The sequence below is a fragment of the Osmia bicornis genome, chromosome 10, assembly GCF_907164935.1.
Source record: "Osmia bicornis bicornis chromosome 10, iOsmBic2.1, whole genome shotgun sequence".
NCBI classification, from domain to species: Eukaryota; Metazoa; Arthropoda; class Insecta; order Hymenoptera; family Megachilidae; genus Osmia; species Osmia bicornis.
In genome coordinates, this window is record NC_060225.1 from 1,240,614 (window position 1) to 1,265,059 (window position 24,446).

Here is a 24,446-nt window from a genome sequence, read left to right on the forward strand (position 1 = left end):
GACGTAGTACGTCTATCTCGCTTCCTCCTATCGTATCTATTCTCTTACTCTGTCAAGTTCTGCTCGAGTCAATTCTCGGAATAAAAACGCTACCCTGCTCGCGTTAATTTCACTGCTGACTCCCGAACGTAGTGAAATTTAGCCGAGCATTACTGTACTGTGGAATATTACGTTTGTCATTTGTGCGCAGTACAATAGCAACGTGACAGTGAATAAAAATGTTAATTTACTTGAAAGAATCGGTCCTTTTCGGACTACGTAGTAGAATTCTGTGAAAAGTGATAGTGACCGTGTGGTTGAGAGAGTTCAATGATTCCGTGTAGAAATCAGCTGTTCTTCGTAACGGGTTCCCTACTCGAATGTTCAGGATCTGCACAATGACCCAGTGACAGCAAACCATTTTCATTGCAGCTGGATCATTTACAGACGAATGGATGAGTTTCATTTCCATTCCATCCTTTTTTTTAATGGGGAAACTTCCGAAAGGCCCCCCCCCCCCCCACCTCAGGACAACCAAACTTCGAATTTATAGTAATTGAGGGACGAGAAATCGAATGAAACCATTTCCAAAATTGGCAAATAAAACGTTCTCGAGATGTACAGGGTTTTCTAAAAGTGTGGGACCCCCCTATTATCTCGATAAAAACACATTTCCACGGAAAATAACTAACCCTAACCCTAACCTAACCTACCTAACTAATTTCTCCCGGAGTAAATGGTAATAATGGCTTCTTAAAAATTCTATTTGACCTACAAATAACCTGCATGGTTAAATTCAAGGTCACTACAAGATAATACTTTACGACCCCTACAACTTTTGTTTGTCAGTTTCCGTGGAAATGCGTTCTTATCGAGATAATAGGGGGGTCCCACACTTTTAAAATACCCTGTACATCTCGAGAACGGTTTATTTGCCAGTTCTGAAAATGGTCTCATTCGATTTCTCGTCCGTCAATTACTATAAATCCGTAGTTTGGTTATCCTAGGATGGGGGGGGCTTTCGGAAGTATACCCTTTTTATTATTTGCACCAAGGAAAATCATATAGGGTACCGGCCCCTCGGCCTACAGCTTAGAAATGGTTATAATTCTTCATTGGGGTGCATTTAAATATAAATGGCTGAAAAAGTTAATCAAAAAAATAGCGCCGCACTCTCAACTGCATTTAGTAGACCTTGGATAGTAGTACTAATGCATATTTTTAGATTTGATTTAATGCGCCTCTTTGATAGATTTTCGGAAATGGTCATCTGGTCATGGGTCCTTTTTGGCCATGTCGGAGGGTTGAACCGGGCCAGTCTATATACCTCAAAGTACCTCTAGTCAATACCTACAAATGAGGGAATTTTGAAAAAAATCGCCTCGTCGGAACATATCGTAAAATCGCAAAATATATTTTGGGAAGATTTTGCAACAATTGAGTTCTACTCGTTGATATCTACAATTTGATACATTCTAGTACAACATTTTCTCTGAAAAAACTGTTTATTTTTGAAACGAAACTCAAAAACTTGAGTTTAATCTAGAAAAATGGTATACAATCTTCAGTTCATTTCAAGAACGTCGCCTTCATCACCCTCCCTCTTCCACATCATCAGCGAGCTCATGTTTGCGCAAAAGAAAAGAAGATCTTGAAACTGTAACTTGATATAAACGTGTTTGTGTAAAAGGCGATACTCGACAAAGAGGGCATATCAAATCCAGTGGTGCTTAGACATCTTCGGATATCGAGCAGCGATCTCGAAATATGCCTTCGTTTGTTTCGAAACCTCGTTGTACGTGTTGTGGAGCATCGGGTGGCGATGCGAAGAAATCGTCGAGATCATTGAAATCTGTGACGACAGCGTGGATCGGGGGAATCGTGGCCCGTATTCAAGAGCTGATATCTAAGCCAGAGTATGAGATGAAACTCTGCAACGCCTGCTACATGGACTGTCGTCGTCGCATAGAGGCCGAGAGACCACCACATAAGAGACCATCTACCGCTGGATGCTCACATGGCCCCACTGTCGTTGAAGACGAGTCACTTGATGTTGAAATCAACGTACCAGCAGCAAGAAATGACCACAAGCGATGTTTGGTGTGTTCGCAAACATCCCACCTGACGCGTATAAGTCCAGCGGGAGTAGCGGAAGTATGGAAAAGAAAAGGGATCGTTATCAAACCTGACAACCGTTTATGTTTCGATCACACTTCAAGTCCTGGACGACTGAATAAAACTGCACTTGAAGCACTCGTCCCCCTGACGCTATCGACGATTATGACACCCACTAACTGGAAATCGTTTCTTGAAGCTCAACGACGCACAGTGACACCAGTTGGAGCACAGTGTTTCATGGACATGAAGTCGCTCATTTCAGAAGACTGTAAGATGTTGACTGGCTTCAGCAAAGAAGACTTCGTCAAGATTTCGGTGTCCTTGAAAAGTCTTCAATCCGGGAAGACTCGCAAGAAAGAAGTAGTTCTTGCCGTTTATCTCAACAAACTGAGATTCGGATCCTCACAAACGAAAATCGCTCAAGAGTTCCGCCTAAAGAGTAACGTCCAAGTTGGCGACTACATTCAAAGTGCACGAGCAGCGTTGGGCAAGGACTTGGTCCCGAAGTTCAAACCAGAGGCGCTGACAAAGCAGACGATTGAGAATAACACCACTGAGTTAACTCGAGCCTTATTTGACCCCCTGGCTGTCCTCAATGGTCAGAAGAGACCTCTTTATTTGGTGGCAGACGGGACATATATTGCGTGTCAGAAGAGTGGAGACAACGTGAAACAGCGTGAGCTGTACAGCGGCCAGAAGAAGAAGCCTCTTGTGAGTCCATTCCTCGTGACGACAACCAACGGGTACATTGTTGGAGCATTTGGACCCTTCAACCCGGGGATGAATGACGCAAAGCGTTTGGAACATATCCTCAAAACTCATCGCGAGTTCTTCGAACTGATAACTGGACCTGAGTATCAGACGGTCTTCATCCTTGACCGCGGTTTTCGTGACGTCGTCCCGTACTTGGAGAGTCAGGGAATGAAAGCCTTCACTCCGGATCTGGACACGACCTGCAAACAAGTTCCTGTCGAACGAGCGAATTTGACGCGATTTGTGACCAAAACCCGTCAAGTCATTGAAAGAGTGAACGGACGCCTCAAACAGAAGTTTCAGTTCCTTGATGGAGTCCTTCCAAACCAGTCCTTGTGTGTCTTGGATCAAGACATCCTCAACATGGTTGCACTTTATAATCTCTGCTTCAAGCCTCTTCTCACTAACGCAGAGAATTGGCAAGTTATTGCCGCCGAAATGAACCGTCGTTTTCATGAGCCGAACGAATTTGCAAAAGTCGCCGAAAAGTTGGATAAAAAGCGTGAAGGTCACTTTGTAATCTTGGACGCTGATCAACTGACTTTCCCGTTCTTGACGTTGGACGATTTGATGTTGCTGGTACTTGGGTCCTACCAGTTGAGACGGGCGAAGGCGTACATCAGAGAATTACGTCTGGACAACCTTTACGGATTCCCCGTGGAAAAGCCAAGAGTCGATCCCGGCTACACGTTTGTGCGGGTTTCATTTCGATCAGCTCACAGTAGCGGGAGATCATACAAGGTGTATGTTCGTTTCAACAACGATATGGCTGGTTGGAGGGCGATCACTGGATGGCGATGCAACTGTCGGTCTGGACTGCGAACTGTTGGATGCTGCTCTCATGTAGCTGCAGTGCTGTTGTACATGGGCCATGAGTTGCAAATGGACGAAGTTGACGTGACCGAGGAACCGGATGTCGATCAGATAGATGACGAGGAGCTCACCGACGATGTGGGAGAGGGAGGGTGATGAAGGCGACGTTCTTGAAATGAACTGAAGATTGTATACCATTTTTCTAGATTAAATTCAAGTTTTTGAGTTTCGTTTCAAAAATAAACAGTTTTTTCAGAGAAAATGTTGTACTAGAATGTATCAAATTGTAGATATCAACGAGTAGAACTCAATTGTTGCAAAATCTTCCCAAAATATATTTTGCGATTTTACGATATGTTCCGACGAGGTGATTTTTTTCAAAATTCCCTCATTTGTAGGTATTGACTAGAGGTACTTTGAGGTATATAGACATGGCCAAAAAGGACCCATGACCAGATGACCATTTCCGAAAATCTATCAAAGAGGCGCATTAAATCAAATCTAAAAATATGCATTAGTACTACTATCCAAGGTCTACTAAATGCAGTTGAGAGTGCGGCGCTACCTATAATAGTTTTTGAGAAAATAACCTCCAAAGAGTCAAAGGTCAACTCGGCGCCCATACATTTTTTTGACTAACTTTTTCAGCCATTTTTATTTAAATGCACCCCAATGAAGAATTATAACCATTTCTAAGCTGTAGGCCGAGGGGCCGGTACCCTATATGATTTTCCTTGGTGCTCTTTATTTTGATTTCCATAACGTGTATTTGTTTTTCTCATTTTTTTTCAAAAGTGATTATCAAGTAATTTTTTAAACTCCTATCGTACAACAAATAAAAGGGATAAAGTTCCGAATGTCCCCGGTCGCCGATCAAGATGAAATTTTGGGGGGGGGAGGGGCAAATATAAAGTGGTATCTTCGGCTTTCTATTAATTTCGGTACAATATTTGGGATCGTATGTGTAGGTAAATTTAACACTCACGTTATCGGAATAAATAGTTTGTATAATTACGTGTAAAATACAATTACCTAGTCTAATTATAACTATTCTAATTTCACGAAGATTAACGGTACAAGGTTTGTCCTTGCACCGAACTATGTTGCGGGACGTAAGTGAGAGAACAAGCTGTCTTCGCCGGGTTAGTTAGACTTTATATAGCCTAGGCCAACCCGGAATATTTCTGGAGAGGGAACAGGAAAATTTTCCCTTAACCGCCTTTAAACACTATAGTTTTCCCGCGTAGCAACGCGTCGAAAGCCAAAATCTACCGCTGTCGCCGAGTCCGAGCGCACAACGACTTTATTGCCCTTTGTGCTAAAGGGCCATCTGTTTCTGCTCGAACGTCGCTTTCTCTTTACGCAGGAGAAAACTTCTTCCTGTTTGCGTCGCTACAAATACATAGAATTTTTCCTATACAGACGTAACTAACACAACCGTCATCGCTGTAATAATAGCTGTCATCGTCAAGTGTCGAACAGCGGTTGATGCAGCGGGTATTCCAACCTGACTATCCAGAAAGCGTCCTATTCAAAACTTTGAAGATGCGACGACCGTTGCAGTGTTGCAGGCCGCCGAAAATTTATTCAGCCTAACTTAACCTAACAATTTTTGTTGTGTTGGTTGGTCGGTTAGCTTGGTCATCATACTACAAGGAAAGGAAAAAGTTACAAAAAGTTAAAAAAAAAAATGGATTTTATATTGTACACCCTATAACAACGGCTGTTCGACACTTGACAATGATGGTTGCTACAGCGAAGATGGCTGTGTTAGTTACGTTTGTATAGGCAAAAGTCTATGTATTGTACCGAAAGTTTTTAATTAATATTTTGGAAACTAATAGGAGGCCGAAGATACCACTTTATATTTGGGGTCGACTACCTGCTCCCAACCAACCCTCCAAATTTCATGTCAATCCGCGATCAGGGATATTCGGAACTACAGCCAATAAAAGTGTTGGATCAATTCAATTTATTCATTTTACATGAACAACAATTCATTACTTTATTCGTTGTTCATGAGCAATCAATAATTCGATTCTATTATTCTTTTCTTTTTTGTATTCATTATTCGATGCAACTTCTACTCAACAAATCCTAGTATATCTACGTGGTGCCGATGCACTTGATCACGACCACGCAGAGCATACCCAACACTCTCGCGGTTCGGCCCGCTCTAATTGGCCAGTGTTTTTCGTTAATAACTCAAAAACGAACCCTTAATCAACATTTTGGCAAAGGAAAATGTTTAGAATTACTTCAGCAATCACCACTCCATGGGTCTTACCTTAATTTTGGGATGCCCTGTATGTATATCTGTCTAACAGTAAAGGCAGGAGCTAGAAAGACAGACAGTAAGAACATTATGCTATGGTGCATTATGTTCTTGTCTGAATTATCTCTTTTAATACGTTCGTGTCCACTTATGTAGATCTACCTACATCAGAGAGGCAGCGATTTTTAACAAGTCATAAAAGCGCTAAAACGTAAAAGAACACGAACTGCTAGAGTTTATTCAATATTCACAAATAACCACGTTCTAAAAACAAGTAAAAAATATAATTTAAAATAATTTTTGTTCAACACTGTTAGAATCATATTTTATAAAAATCTTTCGTTGGTCATAAGGTTCAAAATAAATCAATTTATATACCACTAACTTCAATAACCATTTATGCAATTGATCAACTCGGAAACTGTTTAATTACATTTTTAAAATTTTAAATTTAGAACGTTAAGGTGATTAGAACGATGAACGTCTGTTGAAATAACTTGGTTTGGAAAACAAGTGAAATTTCTTTGAAAGAAAAAAGACCCTCATTTAGAATATTTTATGTCAGTCTACATAGTATTTATATCTTCCACGAAAGGATTTAAATATGCGGTGCGAAAATGCGGTGTTGCTATCACGAATTATATTTATGACTATCTTCATTATTGAATTATTACTTTCTTATTACTTTTCAGCACAAATCTGTTGACGCATAATGCAATGTAATACGTTGCATTTTTAACCATTCATATTAAGAATTGTTTTCAATCAATAACAATAACTGATTATAATAATAGTTGAACATTTATCGAAGCTACGAATCAATTCATTAACATATAAAGAGATTGTTCAGCAGCCAAATCCATGCTCAGAGCCTGACCACCAATAACTCCGTCGTTAATACACATTTATACCTGGGATCCCCGCATGAGAAAAGCCCCCAAAGTTATTGATAAAACGCAGCCGAACATTGAGATAGCAAAACACTGATAAGGAAACTCCGTTTCTGGAGAAATTGTAACTCATTATCAGTTTCTCTCACAATCTACAAAGTATTGATTTGCCCCTAGCAATAAAATAGCAAATATTCGCAATTGTCGTGAAAGGGCCCGCCTTTTCTGCTAGATAATTCACAGCTTCCATTTGTTCGTGGAATGTCTATTAGGCGAACGGGCTAAAGACCTACAAGTTAGACCCGCAAGATGAAGAATTTTCCACGTCGCAATACCGGTAGATGATTGAACATTGAACGCGTCTTTACTTTTGCAGAAATCATGCAGTGAACTACAGTTAAAAGTTTCGCGTTAACGCTGAAATTATCTTAAATAATATTAATATACCTACTGACAAACATCTGACACGACTATACCTTCATCTAACAAGGGAAGTTCGGTAACTCGAAAATTCCGATTTTTTCAAAACTTTGCAGGTTTGTAGGGGACTTCAAGAGAAGTATAGTGCAATTTTTGTTTTTGGCCCAATTTCAGTTCTTCAGGCTGAAAACACCCCCTGAAGGTAGATAAGTGTTTCCATATTTCTCTGTATATCTTTAAAACTATCGTAGATATAAAAAAATGGTTATAATAAACTTTGACTCGTTATCACGTGAGTGCACTCTATACAAGGGCCGTAATATTGTCGAATCGTTGGGCGCCAGCCACTCGCTGTGGCAATTAAAAAGGAAGAGGGAAAATCGGAGTGCTTCACAGGGGACGGGATATGCGGCTCGACCGTTACACGATTCACGCGGGGGAGTACGCAAGGAGGATAGTTGCGGGAAAGGAAGTCTCAGGGTTGGAAAGGGTTGACAGGAAGGTTCTTGGCGTTACGACGCCAAGGGAAGGATTACGAGATCGAGGGAAGAACGAAAGGGGGATTTTAAGGGGTGGAAAGGGTTGTCGCGGGCACGATCCGCGGACGGAGAAATTGTCGTTACCGGACTCAGAATTATACAATCGTAATATAAAGGCTTACCACTGCCACTCCACACACAGACTCAACGCCTTGTATAACTTTCTCAAAGACACCTCGATGCTTCTCAAGATCGCTCCATAATCGTTCACTCTAAGATTGCTCATACACGTCGAGACACAGATTGATGGCTCGTCGCAGGAAAATTTTGGGGAGGGGATGGGGTGTAGGGACCTACTTGTAGCGCGCAGGCGCACGATCAGTATTACCAACCTAGAAAAAGACAAGAAAAAAACTTGTGTAGAAAAAGCGCGTCAGAACAAGTCTGAGCGTCGTAATAAAAGTAACAATTTGGATCAAAGAATAAACGGTGTGTTACAAAAAGAGTTTTGATATCTAACGGAACAACGCGAACCTTTTCCCAACTCCGTTCGACCAGGTAATAAAAACTATAGGCGTAGGCGTACGCTACAGGGGTGTGGCGTTCACCTATGCGCGCTCCCGAAGCACGCTCTGGGAGTAACTAGGTTAAGTTAGGCTAGTTAGTTTTAATTACTAGATTAAGTTGTACATACATAGATTTTTAGTTGGTAAGCATAGTTGTTAGAAGACGCGCTAAAAGGCGAGGGTATTTTCCCATTCCCAAAAAAACGCCAAAGAAGTGCGACGTGGTATTGTGCAATAAAAAGTCAAGTTCTTGTACAATCAGTGGGAATAGTTTAATTACCGCTCCTCTCTTCCTTATCGACGAACCGTAGTTCCCACATAATTGGTGCCGAAACCCGTGTGAAAAAAAGAAAGAAAAATGCATCCTAAGGAGCAAGCGTCCGACGCTACAACAATGGACGACAAAAGGCAGGAGGTCCAAGCGAGTGAATTCCGTAACGTTAAACTACCGTCATTTTGGAAAGAGAAATCGCGGTTATGGTTTATCATGCTTGAACGAGAATTCGCTGCATACGGCGTACGAGTCGATGCAGTGAAAAGTTCCTCGGTCGTTCGCAGTTTGGATCAAGACACGATGAAAATCGTGTTGGATGTGATCGAGGCCCCTCCAGAGCAGAGCGCGTATAGCGATATTAAGCAAGCCTTGATAGAGAGACTGGCCAAATCGGACGAAGCGAATCTTCGTTGTTTATTATCGGGATTAGAGCTTGGCAACAAGAAACCCTCAGGATTACTGAGGGAAATGAAGCAACTTGCGGGGACGAATGTCGGAGAAAACGCGCTTCGCACATTATGGATTCAACGGCTTCCATGCAGGGTGCAACAAGTTCTTACGATAATAGACGATGCGGCCCTGGATCGCGTGGCAAAGGTCGCGGACAAGACGATGGAACGCTCGGGAGTGGAAATGGCGGCCGTTTCCAAGCGTACCCACCCCAAGCGAGACGCAATGGCGGACGCGTCGTGGGACGACGGGCCCAGACGACAAGATGGCGACCTAGCGGCCATTGCGAGGAGACTTGCTCGTTTGAAGACACGGCTCAGCAGAAGGGACCGTAGCACCAGCCGACAACGCTTCTTCAGGAGAAGAAGAAGCAACAGCAGGGACAATAACGCAGACCGAAACGGGCTGTGTTACTACCATTACAAATTCGCGGAGGAGTCCTGGAGGTGCAAGAAGCCATACAACTGGATGGGACCGGACAAACGTCGACAGGAAAAAAACTAGAGTCGGCGTCCCAAGTCGAGGCAATTGGCGACGGCCCTAGGAAGCACCGCCTCAGCGTTAGGGACACGAAAAGCAGGATCGAGTTCCTGATAGACACGGGCGCAGATGTTTCCGTCATTCCACGAGTTTTCGTAGGTAAGGGCCTGAAGATAGGCGTTTTCAAACTATACGCGGCAAACGGGGCAATAATTAACACATACGGAGAAAAATTAATGACTTTGAATTTAGGCCTTCGTCGCGATTTCTCCTGGCGGTTCGTGGTGGCAGATGTGTCAAAACCGATTATAGGTGCTGATTTTTTGCACTTTTTCAATTTGTTAGTCGATCTTCGAAATAGGAAGTTATTGGATGGTAATACACAAATGTGCAGAAATGTTTCAATTTGTAAAGACAACGTTCATTCAATTTCTGCAATAGATATAAATAATAAATTTAAAACATTATTAAAGGAATATATAGAGATCGCTAAGCCACCCATCAGGGGAAAAATTAGGCACAAAGTGTGTCATCGAATTTCTACAACAGGACCCCCGTTTGCAGAGCGAGCGAGACGTCTGCCTCCGGAGAAATTGAAGGTGGCTCGGGCGGAATTTGAGCAGATGCTCAAAGAAAATATTTGTCGTCCGTCCGAGAGCCAGTGGGCGAGTCCGTTGCACATGGTCCCAAAAAAGACGGGCGAATGGCGACCTTGTGGGGACTATCGCCGCCTAAACGGCATGACTGTGCCGAATAAGTACCCTTTGCCGCATATCCACGATGTGGCACACACATTCGATGGGTGTAAAATTTTTTCTAAAATAGATTTAGCACGGGCATATTATCAGGTACCGGTAGCGCCCGAAGACATCGAAAAGACCGCGGTGATAACACCATTCGGTCTATATGAATTCATGGTCATGCCGTTTGGGTAGTGCAACGCCGCCCAAACCTTTCAAAGGCTAATGGATACTGTATTACGTGGATTAGATTTTTGTAAATGTTATATAGACGACATAATCGTAGCATCCCCGGACATGGAAACTCATGAGAAGCATCTGCGCACGTTGTTCGATAAACTTAGAAGTAGCGGGTTAACTGTAAATATAGCTAAGTGTAAGTTCGCGGTAAGCAGCGTCGAGTACTTAGGTTGTAAGGTTAGTGATAAGGGAATTGCGCCGCTGGACGAGCGGATCAAAGCGATTAAGGACTATCAAAAGCCGGAGACATTAGCGGATCTCCGTAGATTTATCGGTATAATAGGATTTTATCGTAGATTCCTTCCTCGTGCAGCCGAATGGTTGGGCCCCCTGAATAGACATCTTAAGGGAGCCAGGAAAAAAGACAAAAGACCAGTCTGTTGGGACGATGAATCTGAAAAGGCATTCATCGAGGCAAAAACGCAGATAGCCGCCCCAGCCCTTTTGCATCATCCTAAAGAGAATGCATCTGACATCGTAATAGAAGCGGTTTTGGAGCAGTACAATAATGGTAAGTGGGAACCGCTTGGCTTTTTCTCGAGGAAATTAGAGAAGGCCCAGACAAAATATAGTGTCTATGACAGAGAGCTGCTAGCCATCTATAAAAGCGTAAAGTTTTTTAAACATTTTGTTGAAGGCCGGAAAGTGCATATACAGACGGATCACAAGCCGCTTATATATGCATTTCAGCAAAAAGCTGATAAGGCCAGCCCGCGGCAAATGCGGCAGTTAGATTTTATAAGTCAATTTACTACAAACATAGTTTACATGGACGATAGCAAAAATATTATAGCCGACGCATTTTCTAGATTACAAGTAGTAGAATTACCTGTCATCGTCTCAACAGAAGAGTTGATGCAGGCGCAGTCACAAGATGACGAATTAAAAAATATAATATCCACAAATTCCGACAAGTGGAACTTTCGGAAGATATTTTTAGAGAGTTCGGACAAATATTTGTACGGAGACGTGATTAAAAATAATATTAGGCCTTATGTGCCAAGAATTTTAAGGAAAAAGAGTTTTGATAGCGTTCATAATTTATCGCATCCGAGCGGTCGAACGACGAAAAAATTAATTGCAAAAAGTTTTGTCTGGCCCTTGATGAATCGAGATGTGGCTGAGTGGTCTCGCACTTGCGTGCCTTGCCAAAAAAGTAAGATTCATCGTCACAACAGGTTGACGCCAGAAAAAATAGAAATTCCGAGCGGTCGATTTGAGCATATTCATATCGATTTAGTCGGACCGTTACCGGTTATTGATAGTTACAGATATTGTCTCACAATTATAGACAGGTTTTCTAGGTGGCCTGAAGCAGTGCCGATCTCGGATTGTTCGGCAGAAAAGGTAGCTACAGCGTTATATTCAACCTGGATAGCAAGGTTCGGAGCTCCAGCAACTATAACATCCGATCAGGGTACTCAATTCGAGTCCCAACTTTTTCAGGCGTTAGTCAAGCTGATCGGGTGTCACAAGACCAGAACTACCGCGTACCATCCTCAATCGAATGGTATGATTGAGAGGTGGCACAGGTCACTCAAAGCAGCGATAATGTGCCACGAAACGAAAGATTGGGTTGGAATACTCCCAACAGTTTTACTGGGACTCCGGGCTAGCTACAAAGAAGATATTAAAGCATCTGCAGCTGAGATGATATACGGTATCCCTTTAAAATTACCTGGAGAATTTTTTATTAATCAAGACGAAACTATAGATCCACAAATGTTTTTAGAAAAATTTAGGCAACACATTAGGCAGGTAAAGCCGAGACCTATAGCGCACCATAGTGTTCAAAAAACATTTGTTCACAAAACTTTGTATACTTGCACGCATGTGTTTGTGCGCATCGACGCAGTTCGAAAGCCGTTAGAGGCGCCTTATGAGGGTCCATTTAAAATCATACAGAAAATTACGGATCGTATTTTCAAAGTAAATTATCACAGTAAAGAGGTGAATATATCGGTAAATAGGTTAAAACCTGCGTTTTGTGAAGGCACAGAGAGATATGAAAATAGTAGTTCAAGAACATATTCGCGTATAAAATAATTTTTAACAAAAAAAAAATCCGACTTCGAAATGCACTAAAAAGTATAAAATAATTTCTATTTCATTTATATCTGTATTCCACAGCTATTAATACAATCTACTTAATCGTTAAATAGGATACTAAATATATTTCAACCTTTTCGGAGGCGGCGAAAAATTAAAAATACCCGAACAACCGATGCTGCCAATAACGATTTGATTGCAGTATGGCAAACTTGGTAATTAATAAGTAGTAAGAGAAAAACGTTATAGATACGGCAGAAAACATTTGTAATTGTAGCGATTGTATCAGAAGTTGGTAGCACTTCTGATGTACACTCAGTCCCATCGAAGTTGTCGCAGTAAAGTTGGCGCACAAACACATTTACGCCGCGTCGGTGAGCCGATAGGTGAGGTGCCGACGACTAGGCGCGAATGTGTAGCCAACTTCACTGCGACAAGTTCAATGCAACTCACAATCAGTGTACATGTATACTGCATTTCACGAGAGAACATACTTAACTTGCGCAGCTCACTAGGTCTAAGGAGACTTTTAATAACGTGTGAGGTTCCCCTCTACAGCTTGCTTCATAATTTGCGATCATATAAATGGTGGACAGAAATATATTACGTACGATAATTGATAAGGGATGATGATATGGTAAAGATACACGATATAATGAAATTCCTATTATTTTTCAAAGAAAAAATTATGTTTAATTTTGCGCCGCCTCCGAAAAGGTTGAAATATATTTAGTATCCTATTTAACGATTAAGTAGATTGTATTAATAGCTGTGGAATACAGATATAAATGAAATAGAAATTATTTTATACTTTTTAGTGCATTTCGAAGTCGGATTTTTTTTTGTTAAAAATTATTTTATTTCACACTTTTTAGTGGAACGAGCAGTATTCGAAGTTTACTTGCAGGGACAACTTTGAAAAATCGCGATCGGTATATTCCCTGGAGGGTAACCCTAAAGAATAGGCTTTTTATTATAATAACAATAGTTATTAACAATAAGAAGTTACATAAATTTTGGGAAATGGAATCATCGTGGAATGATCTACGAAATGTAAAAACTTTCATTGCAATCGATGCATTCCTTGAACCAGAACGTATTTTGCAATAATGAAAACCGTTCGAAATAAAAAAATGCGAAATGTTTTTATAACGGGACCAATCGGAAGACATATCCTACAAGACGCAAAAGATTTCATTCCGATTGGTCCATCCGTCTCGGAGTAATTAGCGAACGTACATTTAGAAAAAAAAGTCGTTAGGAATAAAAAAATGCAAAATATTTTTTTTACGGGACCAATGGGGAGTTGTACCGTACAAGATGCAAAAAATTTCATTCCGATTGGTCCATCCGTCTCGCAGTAATCGGCGACCGTACGCCGCACGTACATGAAATAGTACGTTTTTTTGCAATAAAAAGCGTTCGGAGTGGAAAAATATAAAATGTTTTTTTAACGGGACCAATCGGGAGACATACTCTACCAGATGCAAAAGGTTTCGTTCCGATTGATCCATCCGTCTCGGCGTAATCGGTGAACATACATAAAAGAAAAAAAAAAATATACACATCGAATTGAGTATCCTCCTCCTTGTCGAAGTCGGATAACTAGCCCCGCACTTTTGCCGAAATAAACTTTTTTTTTTTAGATAATTTGTGATAACTTGTGCTACGTTGTGCCGTCGATAGAAACTCGATATCTCTATCCATTTTGTATTGTAGATAAAAACAGATGTTGAACTTTTAGGAATACGAAATTTAATATTCGTATAACAGACGAACGGCGATAGATAATCGAATTCTGCAAGTTGTGCTGACTTGTGCTACTTACAATCTGCGAGACACATGCGTTAAAAATTGATATTAGCTTAAGTGTCAATAAAAATTAACGAAAAAGGTTGGGGGTGATTCAAAAGCTTGAGATTTTCGAAATTTCTATGATTGTGCCGGATTGTGCTAGACTAGCACAACAATTTTTCCTAATGACAAAATTTCGTCAGATCGCCAGATTTCGTAGCACTAGCAAAATTAGGAATTTGCATGCGTTTAAAAGCTGGATAAGTGCAAGGTGGCTATCCCCTCCACATGAGGGGTTCCGCCTTGGCAACCGAGACGCTCGAAGTGAAAGCCGTGTAATATGATCCGAACCGTAATGTTACGTCCCGTTTTACGGGACGTTTATTATACGCTGAATATGATCTACGGGTTCTGCCGCTTAAACTGCTTAGGCGCACCTTGACCTACCTTTCGGGGGTTAAGGGAGATAGGATGGGAATCGAATGATCTTGATACGCGATTGTGGTTGCTTGAACTTGTATATATATTTTAATTGCTATCTATTACATACCCTTCGTTGTCTTCGGGTGTCGTCAACAAACGCTTTCCTTGCACGCGTCGGTTACTCACACTCGAGGTCTCACTTTACGCTTAACTCGCGGATTCGACAAAACGCTAAACTCGCGACGCGTGGGCTACACCTCGACCTTGGAAGATGCAAGCGGTTGGTGGTGGTCCTGCCGGCACACGGGTGCACTCCTGGAGCTTGTCCTATTATGGGCCTGGATCCTCAGACCTCGGGGATACCCTCGTGTTGAACCGTAGGCCGAGCACGTCGTTGATGATCCTCTTGGTTTCGAGGTAGCCAAACGCGGGTCGCGGAGGAACAGAGCTTCGTCTCTGCTTTACGGTATCACGGAACTGGCGTACTTGCGTTGCACCGATAACTTATACTCCCAAAAGGGGAGTAGGTCACGCTCTTTGCTTGCGAAAACCTGCAAGCAAAGGGTTTTCGCCATCGCATTCCGCGAGTTCCCTGATTTCGTATCGCGGCCGTCATTAAGCGAGAAAACGCTGATGTTTCGCGGATTCCAGAGCAAGACCTCATTGGAATGGCGAAAGACGAAAATGGGTTATACCTAGGGACGTAACAGTAATATCGGCGTGACTAATACCAATTAAATGATAAAATTTTTTTATTTTTGTTCTTTTCGTAATGAAACTATTCCTAATGCGTTTGTGAGATCTTTCTGATTAAAATGATACCAAACACGATATAGTTTGAATTATATTCATTTATTTATTTACTTATTTATTTAGTTAGAATATGCTGCGGAACTATTGACTGCAAATTAGGTACTTTATGATGGTAGGAAAAGCCCGCGGTCTCCATGAAACCCGACAGTTTCTTCCCATTGAAAATTAAAGTAATTTACAAGCTAACAATAGTAATAGAATAATAATACAATAGAATAAATAAACAACACAGAATCGACTCCTCGGCTGAATTACAAACGATGTGTACGAATGCAGAATCGACACATCGGCTGGATATCTGTATACAATGTTTGGGTCCCAATTTCTCTTGCACTTATCCAGCTTTTAAATGCATGCAAATTCCTAACGTATGATTCCTAACTTTGCCAGTGCTGCGCGAAATCTGGCGATCTGACGAAATTTTGTCATTAGGAAAAGTTGTTGTGCTAGTCTAGCACAATCCGGCACAATCAAAGAAATTTCGAAAATCTCAAGTTTTTGATTCACCCCCAAGCTTTTTCGTTAATTTTTATTGACACTTAAGCTAATATCAACTTTTAACGCATGTGTCTCGCAGATTGTAAGTAGCACAATTCAGCACAACTTGCAAAATTCGATTATCTATCGCCGTTCGTAAGTTATACGAATATTAAATTTCGTATTCCTAAAAATTCAATATTTTTTATCTACAAAATGAATAGAGATATCGAGTTTCTATCGACGGCACAACATAGCACAAGTTATCACAAATTATCTAAAAAAAAAAAGTTTATTTCGGCTAAAGTGCGGGGCTAGTATAATTTTGTTTTTATTTTTTTTCTTAATTGTTATTGATGTTATCGATCTCTCGTTTGCGGCACAATTCAGCACAAACATAGCACAATACGGCACAAAAAAGAAAAACTCAAATTTCGAAAAGTGCGGGTGTTAAGTACACATGTTTTATAACTGGCGATAATTTAGGTTTAGCAGTACTACCCTCATTCGGAAAACCCCGTAACCTTCATTAATAACCATAAAATCATAATTAACCCCGCGACCCTTTTCAATAGCATTGTCCACGTTCTGACCACTTTCCTGTCCCGTTATGCTTTCGATCCCCGTTCAAGACGCTCCCTATTTTTATGACTTCCACGGTCAAAAATTCCTCAAGGGTGGAAAATTCCAAAGAACAACCATGAGTTGGAGACGACCACCGACACTTCCCTTTCCAAAAAAATTCTATCCAATAGGAATAAGTTCGCAATTTGTCACCGCCCAAATCAGGGCTTAAGAAAACTACTTAAACCACAAGCTTTTAGAAATAAGGACAGAATTGAATCAGACATCAAATTGTAACTAACTTGAATAAATATATTTTAACGGAAACAAGGCAAAGCAAGCAGTTGCTACATTATTTAAAGTTCAGTACAGCAGTACCCACGAGCTTAACAGCAGGGCTATCAAAAATTTTGTTTTTTTTTTTAATTTTCTTGAGTACGCTTTGACTTCCAGAGTTGCGGTTTACGGCACAATACGGCACAAATGTAGCATAATGCAGCACAATTTCAAAAAATACAAAATTCGAAAAGTGCGGGGCTAACTTCACACACGTTTTTCAATTGTACCATAAAATTACTAAAAAGACAATTCTAATTTATTTAACTGTAAATTTACGCATTATGACTTGAGCTTCGCTCTTGTCGGCCGTCCCGCGACGGCGACGTTTTTTTTTTCAATGCTTTTTCATTGAAGGTCAGTTTTTTTGTGATTCCACCATGGTTGGTTCGATTTTTTATTTCAATAGCCTATAACCATCACATTGTGGTCATGGTGCGCTGTGCCTTTGGTCAAGGTTGGATAAGCTGTCTAAGAGGAGTCTCTGGAAAACGAAATATGTACATTTTTCGGAAGAGATTGAGCTTCGCTCGCTGCGCTCAATAAATGCAAATATGTATGCTAAATTTGTCGAACAAAGTGGTATTTAAATAATTTTAACCAATACGTGTACTTTGCACGCCCATCGTTGCACTTTGAACGATGCGTTATCACTTACCACGTATGTGTGCGAGCACACATGTATAATATGTGTTTATTATTAAACTATTTTTTTATATCTACGATAATTTTAAGGATATACAGGGAAATATGGAAACGCCTATCTACCTTCAGGGGATGTTTTCACCCTGAAAAACTGAAATTGGGCCAAAAACAAAAATTGTGCTATACTTCTCTTGAGGTCCCCTACAAATCTGCAAAATTTTTAAAACATCGGAATTTTCGAGTTACCGAACTTCCCTTGTAAGTCAGGGCTCGGAATTAACTGCTCTTTTCGTCCAGTTTTCAGAGTCTACGCCCCTTTCCTCCCGCCGCTCGCCCTGCCCTGTGCGAGGGACCTGGTCCTCGAGACACCTTAGGCGCGTGCCGTATGAATTGTACCCCATGGATAATGTGAAAACCTATCGATACGAGTGTGGCTCTAATGCGCCCTGAAAAATTCATACGGCAGGTAATATGCATTACTGCTAAGTTGCCGTCCAATCAAATTCGTTGACCTGCCTCCAGTAACACGTATTATGTTTATTAACCGAGGCTCTTACATCCACAAATCTATCACGTGACGAACGTCGCTAAGGACAGACATTGAAACATGAGATGAAGATACGGCACGCGCCTAAGGTGCTTCGAGGACCAGGGCCCTCGCACAGGGCAGGGCGAGCGGCGAGAGGAAAGGGGCGTAGCCTCTGAAAACTAGCCGAAAAGAGCAGTTAATTCCGAGGTCTGATCTAAACAAAGGGAGTAAAAGTAACAATCGTTCAGTAGTGTTTTCGAACTACCTAGTATTTGTGAAGCTACGGCCTTTACTCTAGAAGTTGTTTTTATACACGAAAAAGAAACAGTTGCTGCTTTGTCGGTAAACGCACAGCAGTGCATTAGCTTACCGTCAATAAAACATTTTTTAGCTCACGCAATTTTCAATACTGTCGCATAATACATATTATTTTCATTAATAACCCGTGCCTCTACCTGCCATTTCAATTTAAGATCTGCAATTTGTAATCATTAGCGTAATTGAGTAGGAGTCAAGGTGAGGACAGCCCAAAAAACACGGATTGTTCCCCTCTGTCAAAAATGATGGAAATAAGTGCAAAATCATTCATCAGCTCATAATATCTCGTCACAGTAGAAATAAGCGTTTAGGTCAAAATACAATGTACAATTAATTAGAATTAAGCCACACTAGATACTTGACAGTGTTGGTTCCCATCTAATTACATCCCATCCCATCCCATTCTAATTACATTACCTTCTAAAAAATTAATCTCCCTCTTGTTTAAATACTTCGCAATTTAGTATTTTGGTGAACTGGTAAAAAAGCTACTCCCCTTCCGATTTCGATGATTTTGAAATATGTTGTAAAATTCGTCATTTTGAGCAACTTTTTTCTTCTAAGCTATACCTCGGATTCGATTAGTTTGCGAGATATTCGCGAAAAACTATGAGTACTACTTCATTGAATTTCACCTGTACGTATACGTCCATGGCTGTGTGCATCGGCAAGCGACCGACGCGACGTTTCTTTACTGTTTCTGTGAACAGCACCTCATCGCCCGGCTACCGTCCATAGAATGGGTGAGCTTAAAATCAAAGTTAACTAATTTTAATAATGTTCACATTGAACTTACGTGGCCAGCCGTATAAAGACGGCCGGAATATTAATATAACCCAACCTAACCTAACCTTATCTAGACATATAAGTAACGGAAAACATTATATTTCAGCAACATTAGTACAATTAATCATTGTGCACCATCAGATTGTCTGCCATTCGTACTAATGTTGGCGGTATTTTATTTTTTCTGTTATTTATACGTCTAAGTTAGGTTAAGTTAGGTTATATTAAAGTTGCACTTCATCTTAAGGGACCAATAATTTTTGGTTAAAAAATATCAAATCTTATAATTTTCGATATGAAACATTCGACAATGCAAGTTAAAAGTTTAGGAAACCAGTGGTTTAAAAAATACAATTACGTAAAAATGTACGTATTCGACATATTTTTACAGGTTGTTATGACACCATATTGCTTCTACTCATATAAATGTTTTGGTTAGGTTAGGCCTACATCAAATTTTCCGGTCGCCGCGAGGTGGCCGGTCACGTTAATACCGAATAATTTTTTTACATATATTTTTAAATAAGGTAAACGAACCAATTAGAGTATGAGTAGAAAAAATATGGCGTCGTACTAATCTGTCCAATTCCACTAAATACGTACATTTTTACACAACTGTATTTTTTAAACTATTAGTTTCCTGAACTTTTCATTTGTTTTTTTGGATATTTCAGGTTGAAAACTACAAGATTTGATATTTTTGAACCACTAATTTATGGTCCCCCAAAACGAAGTTCTACCTATATTAATATTCCGGCCGCTTAAAGGCGAGTCAAATGTTATAATTTGATTTTCCAGTTCTCCCGTTGTGCGAATAGGAGCCGGACCACATGGTGCTGCTTACAGAAACGGTAGGCAAGCGAGCTGGTGCACACGCGGCCACGGGCGCATATGTATAGGCACAATTCGTTGTAGTAGTAACAATATTCTTTCGCGAATATCTCGCAAACTAATCGAGTTCGACATATAGCTTAGGTAGAGGAAGAAGGTTGCTCAAAATGTCGAATTTTACAATATATTTAAAAATCATCGAAATCGAAGTAGGAGTAGCTTTTCTACAAGTTCGCTAGTCATTTTCAAGCTTTTATTCTACTAAAAGTTTACAAAAATAAATAAACTTACAAAATAATTAGAATAAAAAGTACATAAAATTGGCCCTCCGGGATTCGAACACAATCTTCTGCATGCTGCTTCTGCGTTCAGGTTGCTTGGGACTTGCGGCAGTGCACACGGACACGAGAGTCAGATATGCTTGTGCGTGGACACCATGGAAGTAGGAGAAGCGAGAAAAATTCTTCTCACGTCCCACGATTCTGACACCACTGGTTAAAGGGCAATTTAGACAAGAACACGATGCAACACAGTACAATGTCCTTTTTGTTTCTCTTTCTGTCCCATAATGTTAAACAGATAAATGAGACTATCTCTGCAGCCATGGTAGAAAGACGTTTACCCGCGTATTCCTGTTGCAGCTTGAGCAAATTAATCTAAGCTTTACAGTTAGCAGCGTTGCCATAGGGAGGGAATTTTGGTGAAACAGCATGAAGTAGTACTATAGTACATCAAACTTGTATACATGGTGAACACAAAACATTTCTCGGTAAGACGTTATTTTATCCCCCCCCCCCCCCCATGTCATACGTCATTCTACTCGTTTTGACTTGATGGATACGAATATGATTGTCGTTTTTGGCAAAAGTTACAAGTTTCCGAGATATTCGCAAAAAACTTTCTTACTAATACATAGAATTTTACCCAAGGGTGTGAGCATAAATAGCCTTTCGTATTACAAATAGACAAGTTGTTGGAGATCCCAACATATGTTTCTTTCGAATGCCCATTTGACCATCTTCAATATGTCCTTCACTATCACTTTACCTTACGTAACTTTCAAAAAAAAAAAAGAAATGTAGATCCATTTGAAGATGGGACCCATTTGAACAAACTTAAGCGGTACCTTTTGTTTGTATATAGTGGTGTAACTTCCACTTTCAACTATGCTTGTGACTATGTCACAGGTGCACGCGCATAAGTAAAATTGTACGTATTAGTAAGACAGATTTTTGCGAATATCTCGGAAATTTGTAATTTACGCCAAAGACGACAATCATATTCGTATTCAGCACATCAAAATGAGTAGAATGACGTATAATAGGTGCTAAAAGCTTTGGGGGGGGGGGGGTTAAAGCAAAGTTCAGCCCATTACCCCTTCGTGAGAGAAAGTATTCATTATATATCTTTATACAACACATAAGCAATCAATTATTTAACTTTGAAAGACAAGATGATTCACTCGCTATGGTACATGAACGAAGCACATGATATCGTCTGCCTTTCATAATACGTTCTCGTAGGCCCATCGTGCGATGATGCCTTCCGACACCAATCAATAATCACAGTAGTATAGACAGTGACAAATCTTACTGTACTCATTGTCAGACGTCTACATGGGCGACCTACCTGAGCGTACCTAGTCTAATGCATGTTGATGGCACTTGGTTTGTGTAGCATAGCGAATGAATCATTCTATAGAAACATGCTGTAAGAATTGCATACCTTTCTCGTGCCTTTTGCGTAGGAATTAAATTAAGAACTTGCACAGCTAACAATGCTTGTTTAGCTAAACTATCCATAGATGCTCTAGCTGTTTGAAATTCATGGTACTTCTTATTTTTAAATAAAGCTTCATGAGACGTAGATCGTGGTTTAATTTGCACAGATGCACTTTTTACAGATTCCGGACTTGAATGTCGCATGGAATTTGTTGGAGAACTTACTACTAAATTATTCATTGATCGTCTACGACTTAACTTTTGCTTTAAATATGCAGAAAAACTCGGAGAGATGAATCCAGAAGATAAAAATTCACCTAAAATAAAAAAAATATTTTGCACTTATGTAGAACCATTTGAAATTTATTTACAACAGTATTTTAAATAACACATATATGATTCAAAATAACATTTTGAAAGAATAGAAATCATATTTTTTATGGTAATACAATCATTCAGGAAGTATGTAATGAATTTAGTTCTTTTTTCAACAATATCTCATACCAGCAAAAATGAGAAAGGTTATTAGATTAACAAAAATGTTATATTTAAATAATTCTGAAGTAAAAACTTGATAAAATCTTGATCAATAATATAAAAGATAAAATATTGTATATACAAAATGTTCTGTAATATTTACAATATGAAGAAGATGATGATTCTGCATGAGAAAATTACTTGAAAATACAGAATAAAATTCTTTTGTACTGTTTTTAAATACAAATATCGTCATTTTGTAAATAGATGTTTGGTCATTTTAGTACATACTTAAAACGTTATCATACGCAAATTTGAAGACCAAATTGTGGACAAAATTAAAAATTTATTTTCCAGTGTAAATACTGTATTTAATACTATATGTAAATAATGGGCCAATACACACTGAATAAAGCACAAGCGGTTTTCGTAGAGCTCATGGACCCTCACAAAAGCTGAATGATACTGTAATTCACCTGGATGAATTAATTCACCTAGCTACTGACAGGGCGGTGGTACGTGTTACGTTCCCGTCTTCAACAATTTCCTTATTTGGAGCTGGATGCGTACACCCAGCATAGTCAATCTTCTAAACTATTCTTGAATTGATGGTCAAGAGGATATGATTTTCTGGTCTGACTGCCACGGACCTTCTAGACAGGCGTGTATAGTCCAGGGTGATTCGTTTGCTGCATGACACAAAAGAAATGCCATCTAGTACCTCAGGCCCATTTTCTTTTCATATGTATACACCCACATAGTCATCTTGGCTACTTATGTTAGATGCAGCATACGTGTGTCCGCGGCTGTTCGGGTGTATACGTGTGAAAGGAAAACGGGCCTAAAACGGCGGCACTTTCTTTGTGTCGCGTAGCAAACGAATCACCCTGTACATTTGATTAAAAAGTACAGTTAACCCGGTTGTTGCGTACGCGTTTCTATTCCATTGGATAGATGAACTCGTACTTCGCACACCAACTTAACTTTGTGCGAATTGTTATTTATTTTCAAGTGGACAGTATGGTTGTTGATGGAATGACACGAAACTTGTTACAAAACTTCGATTTATTTGACTTACAATCTTGCTAGTCGAAAACGATCTGTCTGTTTCGCTGTCGTATCGTTCTATTTATTTGTACGCTAAGGCGTTTACAAAAAAAATCGTGAACGCCGATTCGCTGTTGAGGGAAAGAAGGACGTGGTGTCGAAAATTAGTGGGGTTGAAACTATTTCCTATAAGTGTGAATTTTCGTCCCTTCCAACGGTCATCCGACGTTACCGCTTGTATCCTCGAGTGACCCACGCAGGGATATGAGGGGTCCTATTAATGATCGTAGCAAGTAATAAAATCAAGGAGCACCTCGACTTTTGATGAACATCTGGGTAACACAAAAATTATGACGTTGATAGATAATAAACTAAAATTTGGTAAGTAACGTTTCCTTGGACAGGTATTGCTGCTACGGCAACTTGTGGTACAAAGGGTTCTTTACACGACACTTGTTGTTTTTTGTTCTTTAGCCTTCTATACATAGGACCTGCCACGTGTTTATAAGCGTCTGAATGCCAAAAAGAAGTTCTTATCTGAGCTGATAATTTCGGATCTAATTGTAAGAAAATGCAACATCCAGGCTTCTGGACAACGTTGCCTGTCGTCACCTTTGGAGGTGCTAAGCGTGGGATCGTCCTTCGAGGGTCGTGGCGTTAGACAACATTATTGAGGACAAAGTCACAGCATTCGAGTGTATGGCAGTTTGTTTCGCTCCTTCAATAAATTCCTAAACGTTTCATTTGCGTTTGTGCGTAATTCTCTGCACTCTGTGAAACTGTTGTTCACCCATTCTTACATAATATTTTCTATCTTTCCACGCTATGTCTACACGTATATAAACTGCCACGTTGTGATCTGTGTGACTAGCCAGCTATTATAAGATTTACTTGGTGCAAAAACTATCTATGTATGAAACATTTTTTTAATAAACCTCACTTTTGTGAAAATTATGTCGAACGAAATACATGTGTACACGTATTCAAAATAGAATAAAATGTTAAATAAATATGAAACAAATATGTATGTATATATACGATATAGCGCAATGTATTTGATATGTTATCAATCTTGATATAATATTTTATATTTTGCCATTTTTATGTTAACATATTCATTATTGTCTTATACAGAGTGTCCCAGAACTCATTTTCACCT

The 24,446-nt window shown here is 40.0% G+C and overlaps 1 protein-coding gene across 5 annotated transcripts in view; it reads right to left on the bottom strand.

Annotated features, from left to right (window-relative positions):
* The window catches only part of LOC114881124 (inositol polyphosphate 5-phosphatase E), a 69,711-nt gene that overhangs the window by 26,944 nt on the left and 18,321 nt on the right, over nucleotides 1-24,446 (bottom strand). For all 5 annotated transcript variants that reach the window (XM_029197786.2, XM_029197785.2, XM_029197782.2 and 2 more), the window contains one exon: nucleotides 21,768-22,080. In XM_029197786.2, coding sequence (XP_029053619.1) covers nucleotides 21,768-22,080 — 313 coding nt within the window. The remainder of the gene's footprint in view (nucleotides 1-21,767; nucleotides 22,081-24,446) is intronic.